Here is a 12615-nt window from a genome sequence, read left to right on the forward strand (position 1 = left end):
ATACTTTTATGCTGAATCCTTGATGCTTTTGTACAGTATGTATTTATGCATGTTGGTGTGTGTGTTTGTATGTATGTATGTATGTATGTATGTGTGTGTGTGTGTGTGTGTGTGTGTGTGTGTGTGTGTGTGTGTGTGTGTGTGTGTGTGTGTGTGTGTGTGTGTGTATGTGTATGTATGTGTTTGTATGGGTGAATGTGTATGTATGTATGTATGTATGTATGTACTGTATGTATGTACTGTATGTGTGTATGTGTATGTATGTGTGTATGTGTATGTATGTATGTGTGTATGTGTATGTATGTATGTGTGTATGTGTGTGTGTGTATGTATGTAGTCAACGTATTCATTGACAATTAGTCCATTCCTCACAAAACAAATGGGGATATTAGGGAGAGGTAATGGAACCTATGTATCAAATTATGTAAAAATGTATACTATAGGAGGCCCTGCAAATGCCAAAACTTAATGTACTGTTATATTATGTTTTTGTGTTAAAATCCATGAAATTAGTCATAGATATTTATAAATATTTATCGATTGATTTTTTTTTTAACACCAAACTAATTTTGTGTTTGCAGTTTATACCCCATCTAAACATATTTTTGTCCCATGGCACCGCCTCAGTATTTCTCTGGTGTCATGGCCGCTGGGGCTGTGTGGGTGCAGGGGCGGGGCTCCGCTGTCAACACAAGCGATGGAGCGCTTTGTCGGCCGTTCAGTGGGAGTGGGCTTGATCCCGGCCGCTCCTCGCTCTGCGCCCAAAGCGACTCTTTGTGCTCGATAACACCCAGGACCCGTCAGAGCGGCTCTTGGATGTCTGGCATGGTGGCGGGGTGGGCGTTGAAAGATTCATATCTCATACTGGCACGCTATTAATATCAACATTCAAGCCCAGATCCTGTTGAGCTTCCAGAGGGATCCGACGCTCTGAAGCCTCCGCCTGTTCGCTGATCATCGCGAAGCATAGTGGAGCATGCCTGCGCTGATGTGGGTCCGCTGGCGGTTGAGGGCAAGGGCCTCCTGTCAGGATGGAGCTCCGTCAAGCTAAACCTCCATCAGACTGCATCTCCATCGGGCTGGAGCTCCGTCGGACTGTAGCTCCGTCAGGCTGTAGCTCCATCAGGCTGTAGCTCCGTCAGGTTGTAGCTCCGTCAGGTTGTGCTCCATCAAGCTGGAGCTCCATCAGGTAGCAGCTCCCTCAGGTTGTACGGTAGCTTTCACAGGTTGATGCTCCGTCAGACTGTAGCTTGGCCTGTCAAGATTACTACTACGATATTATACATAAATATAAATATATATTTCAAATGCTGGAGCAATGAGTTTTAAATTCTTAAGAATATTCAGACATTGTAATGTGAGTAAATAAAATGGACTCTCGGGCTCGAGTAACACGCACACACATCTTCACCTGGTTCACTGTGTGTGCGTGTGTGTGTGTGTGTGTGTGTGTGTGTGTGTGTGTGTGTGTGTGTGTGTGTGTGTGTGTGTGTGTGTGTGTGTGTGTGTGTGTGTGTGTGTGCGTGTTTCAGTGCGAGTGTGCGTGTGCATCTATGTGTAAGTCCGTGTGTGTGTGTGTGTGTGCGTGTTTTAGTGCGAGTGTGTGTGTGTGTGTGTGCGTGTTTCAGTGCGTGTGTGTGTGTGTGTGTGTGTACGTGCGTGTGTGTGTGTGCGTATTTCAGTGCGAGTGTGTGTGTGTGTGTGTGTGTGTGTGTGGAGGAGCTGCCTGAGCCCCGCCCACGGTGAAACTCCAACACAGAGCAGACGAGAGGACAGAAGCACCGCCACCAGAAATGACAGAACGTGTCTCAACATAGTTTCTTTCTGTTCATTCAACTCATTCATTCACATTCACATTCATATGCAAAACGGTTTAAAAATGCAAGTAATACATTCATTTTTTGTGGATTTAGAAATACATCTATATCTCTGGTGTTCTTCAAACCTTTAACCAGATTTGTAGATTGTAGTATTTATTGATCCTTTCACATTTGCATTAGTATTTATTTCATTCACAGTATTTGTGAATTGTGACATGTAATTCCTTCTATAACCTGTTTTTATTAACTTTTAAAACCTACAATATTTTGACTACATTACATCATTTAGATGGAATTTTGTTCAAAGCCATTTCCAAATATATTTTTCCATAAGTTCAAATATAGGTAGAGTAGTCATGCATATGAAAAAACGTTAAGAGCAGCAGGGAGCAGCAAGTCGCTTTGATCGTAAATTCCAGTGGCAGAGTCTCCACCGTGGATAAAACTCCACCATAGATAAAACTCAGCCACAACTCTGATTGTCGTCACTGTGAAAACTCCAAAAGACGAGGAGGAGACGGTGGTTTGGGAGGGTTCTTCTGGCGCCGAGGTGCTGATTAGGTTATGTCACGTTGATACTTGATCCTTGGACTTGGTCCAAATATCGGACCATAAGTCCATATTGCCATTTTCGTGACAGGCCTAACTGTAGCTACGTCAGGTTGATGCTCCGTCAGCCTGTAGCTACTTCAGGTTGACGCACCGTCAGACTGTAGCTATTCAGGTAGCTGCTCCGTCAGACTGTACTCCGTCAGGCAAGTATCTCTGTAGCTCGATAGCCGGAACACATCAGACCTGACCCAGTTAGAGCAGAGTGCTGTTTCCTTTTCCTTTGCTTCATCTTTGTGGCTCCACTCACACATGGAGGCCCCTCTCTCTGTGCCCCGCCCGGTGGATGGCATTCCCATTATCTGTGATGGGAATTCCAGCACTACATCTTCCGCTGTGCTGTAAAATTGATATTAGGTGTTGGTGACATTCATTTAAGTACGTGTGACGACACACAGCGGTGAGAGACATAGAAAGGTTTGGGTTTTTAATGTAACCTGGATAAATATAGAACAGTGAGACTGTGCTCAGCTGGGGTCTGGATTCACTCATGGAGACAGTGAGACCGGTGCATTTCTACAAATGAGCAGCAGTGAGAGGGCGTCGACGGTCAGGACGCGGTCACCGGGGGCTTCTCACCTCCACTTAAATAACCTCCAGACATTTTTTGCACAAAGCCGCTCTCGTGCTTTAGATTGCAACGACCCTTTAGCGTGGGAGTGTCTGCACATTGTGGAGGGAAAGCTCGAAAAAAAATGTTTCGGATCCGTCCGGGAATAGAAGAATCTCCCGGGCGGGGTCGCATTCTTTCCGTTGTGTTTTTTTTTTTTTTTTCTTTTTTCTTTCTCCTCGTTGCGACTTGACTTCTCAGACAAATGAGGGGAAAGAACGTACAGTTTGCAATGCGGGATCGGCGGGGACGCAGCTGGGGTCACGGGGAGGCGGGGCCATCTGGCTGGTAGAGCCGAGACGCACGGAGAGGATCTGCGCCCTCGTGTGAAAAGCCGGTTCCCACCACGCTTCCACAAGACGGCAGGAGGCTTCCTCTGCAGGACCCTTCCTCTGCAGGACCCTTCCTCTGCAGGAGCCATTTCCTACGTACGCCACAGAAAACGAGAAAAACCAGCAGCGAGTGCTGAGCCCTAAGCTCATTACAGTACAGACTCCTTACGTAACTGGGGCGCACGGAAACTGAATATATTTATGGCACGAGTTGTTTTCTTTATTGTAATTAGGAAAAAACCCACAAACATGGGTCAAATTATGGGGGGGATTTGGAGGGGGGTCTGACCCCCAAATTAAGATTTGGACCCCCCCCTCCCAAAAGAGGTTAAAACAACAGGTGGGTTGAGGGGGGGGGGGGGGTCGAAACATTACCTGTAATCGTAAACATCACAATTTATTTCCCATATTCATGCCTGGAAGAATCTTATAATACGATTTCAGACACCCCCAAAGTGGACCGTACCATTACGCTGAGCATCTGCAGCTCAGATCAGAGCGAGCTTTGATCTTTCAGTCTTTGCTGGGAGAGGCGGACCCCGCCACCAACAATAGAAGCCCGATAAAGAGGAGCACATGTTCAGTGCAAAAGTCAATGAATGTCTGTTTCTTAAAAAGTGGCAGCTGAAAGGTGAGACTAGGATTTCTTTACAAAACGATCTGACGGATTACCACTTTAAGATACTCGGCCCCAACCCCAACAAATGTGCCGGCAGCAGTGTTCTGTCGTATCGCAAACGTTTCCCTCCTGTGCTAATTATTAAGAAACCGCGAAGCTGCATTAACACATTGTCAGCCAGCCCTCCTCCTGTCCAACGCACCAGGAAGCAGTTGTTAACTTGTCAGAGGCGCTGGGGTGACTGGTGCGTGTATTAATCACCGCCAGTAACAGTGACCTGTGAGGAATGAAGGGTGTGATTGGATTAAACAGCTTCTCCACAGGGAGCCTGCGGCGCCCGCGCTGAGACAGATCGATAGAACACCGGGAGGTCTCCGCGGCGGCGGGAAAAAGGTCGCCGGGCCGGGGGAGCGGCGGGGACAGCGCCCGGGACGGAGCAGGAGCGCCGTCCCACCCGTCCTTCACCGCTCCGTCAAACCACAGCTCAGCACGTCCACGCCGCGGACAGATACTCAATACCCGTCACCGAATGTGGCCCCGTCTGTCTAAAACCCAGGTTCAGCCATAAAAGGCATCGACGAACGTCTTCAACGCGTTCCAGGCAGCGTGCGACCACGCCCTGGATTTGGCTTCCACTCGATTACCGCCTGAATCTCGAGGCAGACGCCCCTAAAAACGCTGTGAAAGCCGGAGATTTCATCCGTATGGAACACATGTGTACACATCTGTATGTGCGGGCACGTCGCCGGGAGATCAGGAGGCATATTGTTTTCATTTCAGTAAGGGTGGATGATGGATGGATGAGCAGAAGAATGTCACGGATGGTTGGATGGATGGATGCAGAGATGGATGGATGTAGGTATGTAGTATATATGTATTTATGTATGTATGTATGTATGTATGTTTTTACGGATGTATTTATGGATGTATGGATGGATGGATGGAAGATTGTTGTTTTTCTTGCGCTCACTATTTATTCAACGCTCCCTTGTGCTTCCTGCATATTTCGGTGCAAATGAGATTTCAAACTAATTGTAAACGTCACTTAAAGACGCCGCCGGCACCTGACACATGCCAGGAACGTGCAGGTTCCCCAGACAAGGCTGGACTCCCTCCAGGGATCTGCGGGATGTTTACACGCTTAACACACACGTCACATATCACATACTTCACACACACAAGCTCTCTCTCTCTCTCTCTCTCTCTCTCTCTCTCTCTCTCTCTCTCTCTCAACCACCGCCCTCCACCTTCCCCAGAGTCTCCCAGGATCCGTCGCTGAAGCGGGACCTCGCCCTTCCCCTGGCACTCCACCCGATAAGATTCCGGATTCGTCAGCGGCAGGCTGAGCGGAGTGAAACCCCCTCGCGTTGATCCTGATGGAGCGAAGGGAGGAGCCGGGGCGCCGGCCCCCGCTGCATGCTAATCTCCGCCCTCTGTGTGGGTGGATGTTCTCACGGGGTCGGTCGGCGCCGCTCGGACAAAAAAACATCTCTCCTCGTGATTGGATGTCGGAAAGACAGATGCGCAGGAGACGCTCGTGCTGGAATCAGAGCGGCCACGCACGGACGGGTTGAAACGATTTTGGAGTCTTCGACCGAATAGCGAGACGTTGCCTTTTAAATTTCGATCGCACAAAAGACGCCGTTTGGTGACACAGGGTGAAGGTCTAATTCCTGTTGTTGGGGTTATTTACTGATTGGAGCCTCTGCCCCGTCCTCCCGAGTCCAGCTGCTCTCACGCTTGATCCTCTCAGCTCCAAAGTGGAATGTCTTAGACAAAACCAACCCTTTCACCCTTGCACCCTGTCTCTCTCTCTGTCTCTCTCTCTCTGTCTCTCTCTCTCTCTCCCCCACTCTTAATTCCCCTCAGCCACCACGATTCCCTAACCCTCCAGCTCAGCGGCGCTCTCTCTCTTTTTTTTTTTTTTTTTTGCCTTTTGAATGATAACCTTGAATGGTATTGTCTGGGGGCAGAGCGGAGGGTGGAGGAGTTCCCCGGGCTCCTGACACAGAGCGGGAGGGGTTGACAAAAGGCGTCAGCGCCCCCAGGAAATCATAAAATGCAGGAGAGGATGTGAAAGCGGCCTGGTTTTTCATCCAGGTGAAAGAGGGAAAAACGGAAAACGCACGGGGGACAATGGTACAACGTTGATGGAATAAAGAAGTGGAAGGCTCACTTGGGATGACGAAATGTTCAGCAAGGAGGCGCGGTAGTCGGTCACTCCATCAGGGCGGATTAAGTGCGCTCCCTAGACATCCTCCCGCTCCCCAGAGCGTCTTTCAGGGAAGCCTTTGGCAGCGTTCCCGAGGCGGATGGACCGTCACCTCGTGGGCCCACGCCTGACGTCGCGCCGCGCCACGCCTCCAAACTCATCCTACCTGCGGCGTCGACGCCGCCACCACCGCCTCCCAGGGGGGGCTGCCGGGCGTCCCTCAGACGGCTGCCGTGGCAACCGCCTCCGAAACACGTCTCCGGCAAACACGGGAAGCCTGGGGGGGCCCGGGCAGGTCCCCCGATCCTCCATCGAGCAGAGACCCCGTCCGCGTCGTCTGCCTGCGGCCGAGGAACGCCGGCGGCAGGTGGAGCGGCGGGTGGAGCTGCTGCTGCTGCCGCTGGTCTTTTGGTGTGAAGGTGCGTTGGAGAAGCTGGCTGCTCAGAACGAGGGTCTGGAGACTTGAGGAGCTCGGCGGGACCTCATCACGTCGGGGTTGGACGTTTCCCGCGCGTAAAGACTCCCGAGGATCATCGTGTTCTCATGGGAAAAGTAGCATCTGCTGGTGAAACGCAAAACCCCTAAAAACCAAACGACTGAAGTGCATTTGTGTCATCTGAGGCATTGATCATCACTGTTCGGTCACAAACACGTGTTTTGCATGAAATCTTTTGCATCATCACTGATCAGACGCTTCTGTCGGGTGAAGCAACGGAACGTCGTTGATCTGTGATCCGTACGGACCGCCCCCCCCCCCGCGGTTCGGATCGGGCGTGAACGGCGGATCAGCTGCAAAACGTAAGCGTGGTAGTGAAAGGGGGTTTTTCTGCCGCTGTTGCTCTTGAAATGAGTAATTCCCTCCATGTGGACGCAGAGTTGCGGTGAGAAGAAGATAAAGACAGACGCTGCTGTGTTTCACTCTGAAGCACCGCGATGGCTTCACGCGACGTGGCGCTGTGTTGCTGCTGCTTCACCACATGTGGTGATCGGGGAACGAGCCGGGCGCGGCCGCACGGCGCCGCTACGCATCCACTCGTCCGCCACATTGGAGCGGTCAAGATCTGCCGGTCAACACATAGAATGTGCACCGAGAGATGCAGACGTCGCTACTAAATCCACCGCAGCTCACTTCATTCAGAGCCGATTTTCATGAAATGTAGTTTGTTATAGACATGAGAAGGTGATCATGATACTGGGGTTACATTTTTAATTTGAAGTTTCTGGGGACGGATCTAATCCTATTTTTTCACTCGCTACCGTATTTAAAGGAAGACGGTGTCATGCCTGCCTCATGTTGCACTTTAATTAAACCACTGAGCCTTGAATATTTTATATATTTGCAGATTTTATTTAAACATTTGACATCTTGAGTGTTGGTTTCATTTAAGGTTCCTTACTTTAAGTGTTTTTCAGAATAAATGGAAAGAAAAGTTGTATTTGTCTCCCCTTTTTTCTCACCCGTGACTCTATAAAATCGATCGGAACCGCAAGTTTGCGTGACGCGCTGCAACCCTACTTTTGTCCAAAGCGATTCACATCTGCTCATTCACCAACGAGGGCAGCCATGGGGGGCAGTTCAGATCGGTGTCTCGCTCAACCACACTCCGCAGGAGGGGCCGGGGATCAAACCGGCAACTCGGCGATGACCGGACGACCCGCTCCGCCACCTGAGCCACTGAACGTATCTTTCCCCAAACTACTTTTCAGATGTCTTGTTCGTTTTTGTCCATAGCAATGGCTGCACCTCGCCTCTTTTTCCGGGGGCTTCCAACATTAATGGCGGCGAGTGGAGTTCGGTAAAGTAGGCCGAGATCCCCCCCCCAAGCCCACACGGCCGTGCACCGATCCAGCTCACTTCACACATCCCAAAACACTGGGGAGGTTCCCGACTCCCTCCCCTGTCGCCGCGTGGTCTCGTTGATGTTTTTCAGCCCCGTGGCCGAAATCACACCCATTCCAGCCGCGCGCTTGCGCCGCGGGCGGCAGGATGCGGGCGCTACGACTGCAGGAAAGAAGAAGAAGAAGCAGCATGGGCGTCGCCTCGGGACCGGAGCCACACGGGGGGCCCCGCTTCTGAGGCGGCATACCCCCCCCCCCCGTGGGCGCTTGGCGCCGTGCACGCGTGGACATATGTGCGACGCCTGCTTCCCCTCCCGGTAATCTGCTCAATGCACCACATGGAGTGTGGAGGATGGGATTGGACGCGTTTCACCGCCCAGAGAAAAAATGAATAGATGAATCCAACCCCAAAAAAAACAAACAGACAAAACAAAAAAAAAAAAAACAGCCGGAAGAGAAACTCCGCGGATGCGCTTCTGCCGACAGTGAAATCCAGGTTACGTTTGAGTGGACCGCCCGATTCCGCTGCAAACCGGGCGGATTGGGATTAAACCTTAATCCCAGCGACAACAAAGCGGAGGGAAAACGTTGTTATGTTTATCTTTTTTTTTTTCTTTACGACCGTTACCTCACCACATTCTTCTCCTGTTATGGCAGTAACTTTCCCCTCCTGCTCCGCAGTCAGTCCTTTCCGTGCCGTCATCTCCTGACCTGACGGGGAAACTATGCGTCCGTCCCCCCGGCGTCCCCCCCATCCTCCACCGTCCACCGACGTCCGAGAACGTTGGAGGGCCCGGAGCGTCTGTGCTGGTGGGGCGACAGGGCCACGAGTCTCTGCCAGAGCTGCCTCCTCCTCCTCCTCATCGCTGGGAGGAAATCCAACCTGATCCCCGGCTCCTCCGCATAGCGAGGCACTTGAAAGGGAATATGTGATTCGGTTTAATATTAATCATGAATACATTATCTCCCTGGCGTGCTTTACTGTCTTTACTGTTACAAATTCCAATCAGGTCACGCTCAATGACGTTACGTAACCCGGAACATTTTAATGGCGGCGTGAGAGCAAACCGATCCGAGTGCCCGGTGGCGTCGCCGGGCGATGCCGCTCGCGGGTCTCCTCTTACTGGGAGTCGTGTCAAATAAATCAATTTTTAACCGCTCCCCGCCGCGCCAAGGGTTCCCATTCAAGGTGCGAAGATATGTTTAAAAAAATAAAGAAAATCCTGTCTTATAAACGTTTTAAGAGCTTTATTTGGGAGGTTGCGTGTGAAGATCTTCAGAGTCTTCTGATCCTTTCAATCATCTCTCCATCTCCGTATATGGATTGGATTTGGATTTTCCTGCCACAGGTAGCTTCATGGGATGATCCATTTCTCCCAGAATCCAGTGAATGACGCTTTTCTTTTCTTTTTTTCTTTTTCCATTATTCCACCTCTGGGGTTATTCTGCTTGTGGATTGAATCCCGAACCCGCTCAGAGAGCCTCACTGAGTAACACAATCGTATCCAGCAGCGACGTGTTATTCTGCTATTTGTTATTTCCTCAGTATTAGGGTTCATTATCTCAATTGGGTTGGGGACAGATTAAATTCCAGGGGGCGTATCGGAGGCGTGTGCGGGCGGCGCGGCCCCTGTCCTCCATTCCACATGCTTCATTCATATTTCGGACTTAATCGACCTTGAATGAGCGTTCCGAGCCCTGTGTGGGAATTGGAGCCTGGTACGTCGGGTACGAGACTGGACTTTTAAGGTGGAACCGCTTCTTTCCATTACAGATTCCTGCGCTTTGATTTCACCAGGATTCTATCATTACTATTCTTTCAGTGGACCAGAATGGGGCTCGGGCCCCCGTTGGCTTTTTATATTTTTGCATTTTGTGTGCGTAAATTTCGTGTGAATTCGGGGCCTTAATGCAAGTTCCACTCAAAATCACCAGCTGACTGAAACAAGTCTTGGAGCGTTGAGATCAGGGGTGGAGTGATTCTGGCACATTTTACTCCTCTATTAAAATAAGCCGCCGCTTCCCGTGTAAAGCACAGAGGGTGAAGGGTAATTACCGGAGCGTGCGATGTCATCGGGAAAGCGACGACAGACGCTTCCTGGCATCAGGAAACAAGAGAGACAAACAAACTTCCCACAAATGGAACGAAAATCCAGATACCTTTAAATGTTTTACTTTAGATTTTGATCCGAAGGCGACGTACTGTATGTCTCTCGTACCTAAATCAACATTCGTTCATATTTTGGACCTTTAACGAGCCTGACTTGCCCTGTGGGGAGACTTTCGCCATTTGGACTTTTAAGGTGGAACGGTTGCTTTTCACTACCAACAAGGATAAAAACAAAAGTTCAAATAGGAAATCCCAATACTTTGAATGTTGGACTTTACATTTGGCTGTGTAGGCAACACAGGCCTCTGGTACTTCATTCCACATGCTTCATCCATATTTCAGACTTAATAGGCCTTTTTAAAGAGTGTTACTTGCCCTGTATGGAGATCCGGACTTTTAAGGTTGAAAGGTTGCTTTTGGCTGCACACAATGACAGAGAAAAATCCCAGGAAGAGGAAATCCTGACACTATGAATTTCGATTTTCCCCACAGATAGCAGGACAGACAGAAGAGGATTAAACTTAAAATGTGAGCTGATACCCGGAGACAGGCCGTGGCAGCGAGGGAGGAACTGTCAGGACCCCGGCCGCCGGCAAATTCGGGAGATATTAATCCCGTCTGTAATGACCACGACTGGTTGGAGCTCTTGTCTCTCAGTGACATTTAGCCCCAAAATAGAATGGTGCCACACAGGGTTGATTTAGGGAAAGAGGAAGGAAGGCTCTTTTATTTTTTTCCCCTTGAAACGCCCCATGTGTCCTGATTCTCTGCCTGTTCCCTGACCCGTCTGTCTGTGGTTCTGTCCTCCAGGGCTCCTGATCGGGTCCGGCTGCGCTCTGTATCCACTGGGATGGGACAGCGAGGAGGTGCGACAGACCTGCGACAACAGCTCCGACCAGTTTGAACTGGGTGAGTCGGGCAAAAGGTCCTACGTGGCTCGAACCCACACCTCCGTCACGACCTCGAAGACTATTAAGGACTTTGTGGCAAATTCTACAAATTCCATCGCATGTTATCATCATCGTTGATCAAAGTGCCGACCAGAACAACACCTCATTTAATCACATGCCCCAGGTAGAGTTTCTCTGTAACGCACACTTCAGCGCTTTACATAAGGAAAGAAGAACAAAATCCTAGAAAAAAGCTCAGATCAGGCCTGGGGACTGCAACACGGCAGGAATCGAACCCGCACCCACTTCGGCCGTTGGGACCAGCACCCGACTGAAAAGTCGGTGGGAGTGTGACCACACACTTGGAAATAAACATTCTCTCCAGTCCCGTTGCCCGCGGGACCCAAACGTCTGGGAGCTTGTTGAGACAAAACTCCTCCTTTGTGTCAAAACGTTGACCTCTTGATATTTCACCCCCCCTCCAAAAAAAAAAAAAAAGAAACAGACGCTGGCCTTCTGTAGAACTGTCGCCGTGGAGACGATGCAGACCTTTGGCATTTTGTGCACAGATGAGAAGGTCCAGAGCGCCCACCCCCCTCTCCTCCAGAAGGTCACTGAGGCACATCTGAGTACATGGAGGCGGCCCCATCACAGCGGTCCTCAAAAGCAGTTATTCACAGGAATCAAATGAGCCTCAGGTGTTTTTACTGATTTGGTTTGAGTGTCCTATCCTGATGAAACCTGTAGAGCGTCATGGATGATTCTCCATGAAAGATGGAGGTCCGGGGAGCTGAGCAGCTCCGGTCGCGTCCCCCGGGGAACGTGCGGCTCGGGTGCCTTCAATCCGTCTCCTCGGAACGACGGCAACCGGCAACCGGCAACCGGCATGGTTTACCGTGACACCGTAAGTCCGGTCCGAGAGCGTCCCAGCGGAGCGGCTCCTCCACATGAGCTGCGGGGCCAGACTTGTTCGCCGCGTTCTCCCGTTGTTCCCGGAGAACGATCCCTTTTTTCAAAACAGCGGCTGTGCCCCGTCTCAGCGGGGGGTCCCCTCGGGCCCCCGCGGCCCATGTGAGCGGCCGTCGCAGCCGTTTCTAACTTTAGACGGGGATGTAGGTCACCCTCCCGTCCGATGAATCACAACAACTAATGAAGATGAATCCCCAGGAAAAATAAACAAAAAAAACATTTTGTGTTCCGTTTTGGCCGAATTGCAGCATCTTTCAGCGCCGCGATTCCTTTGCGGATTCTGTGGTTTGGCGTCCGCGCGTTTGACACGAGTTATGTCTCCTGGCCGTTCATGACATTGAATAATGTTTCGTTCACTTTTCACAGCCCTTTCACTCTTTTTCACACAAACAGGGGAAAAGTAAAGTCTTGGACCCAAAATGTCGAGGTCCCACAGCGCATTCCTAACATTCTGATGCCGATGTCGCCTTCAAAGCGGAGCCGTCCGAGACAGTCGACTCCTGTGTATGGATTATGTGGATTTAAATTCAGCATAATAAATCCAGCACATTATGATATGCACAATTCATGAATACAAAATGGGGAAGTAGATTTATTTTTCTCGA

The 12615-nt window shown here is 50.3% G+C and overlaps 1 protein-coding gene across 1 annotated transcript in view; it reads left to right on the forward strand.

Annotated features, from left to right (window-relative positions):
* LOC307235008 (LHFPL tetraspan subfamily member 6 protein) overlaps positions 1-12615 on the forward strand; it is a 45856-nt gene that overhangs the window by 32265 nt on the left and 976 nt on the right. The window contains exon 3 of the mRNA XM_080006938.1: positions 10962-11060. Within this exon, the coding sequence (XP_079863064.1) occupies positions 10962-11060 (99 nt within the window). The remainder of the gene's footprint in view (positions 1-10961; positions 11061-12615) is intronic.

Source organism: Zeus faber (assembly GCF_960531495.2).
Source record: "Zeus faber genome assembly, chromosome: 9".
NCBI classification, from domain to species: Eukaryota; Metazoa; Chordata; class Actinopteri; order Zeiformes; family Zeidae; genus Zeus; species Zeus faber.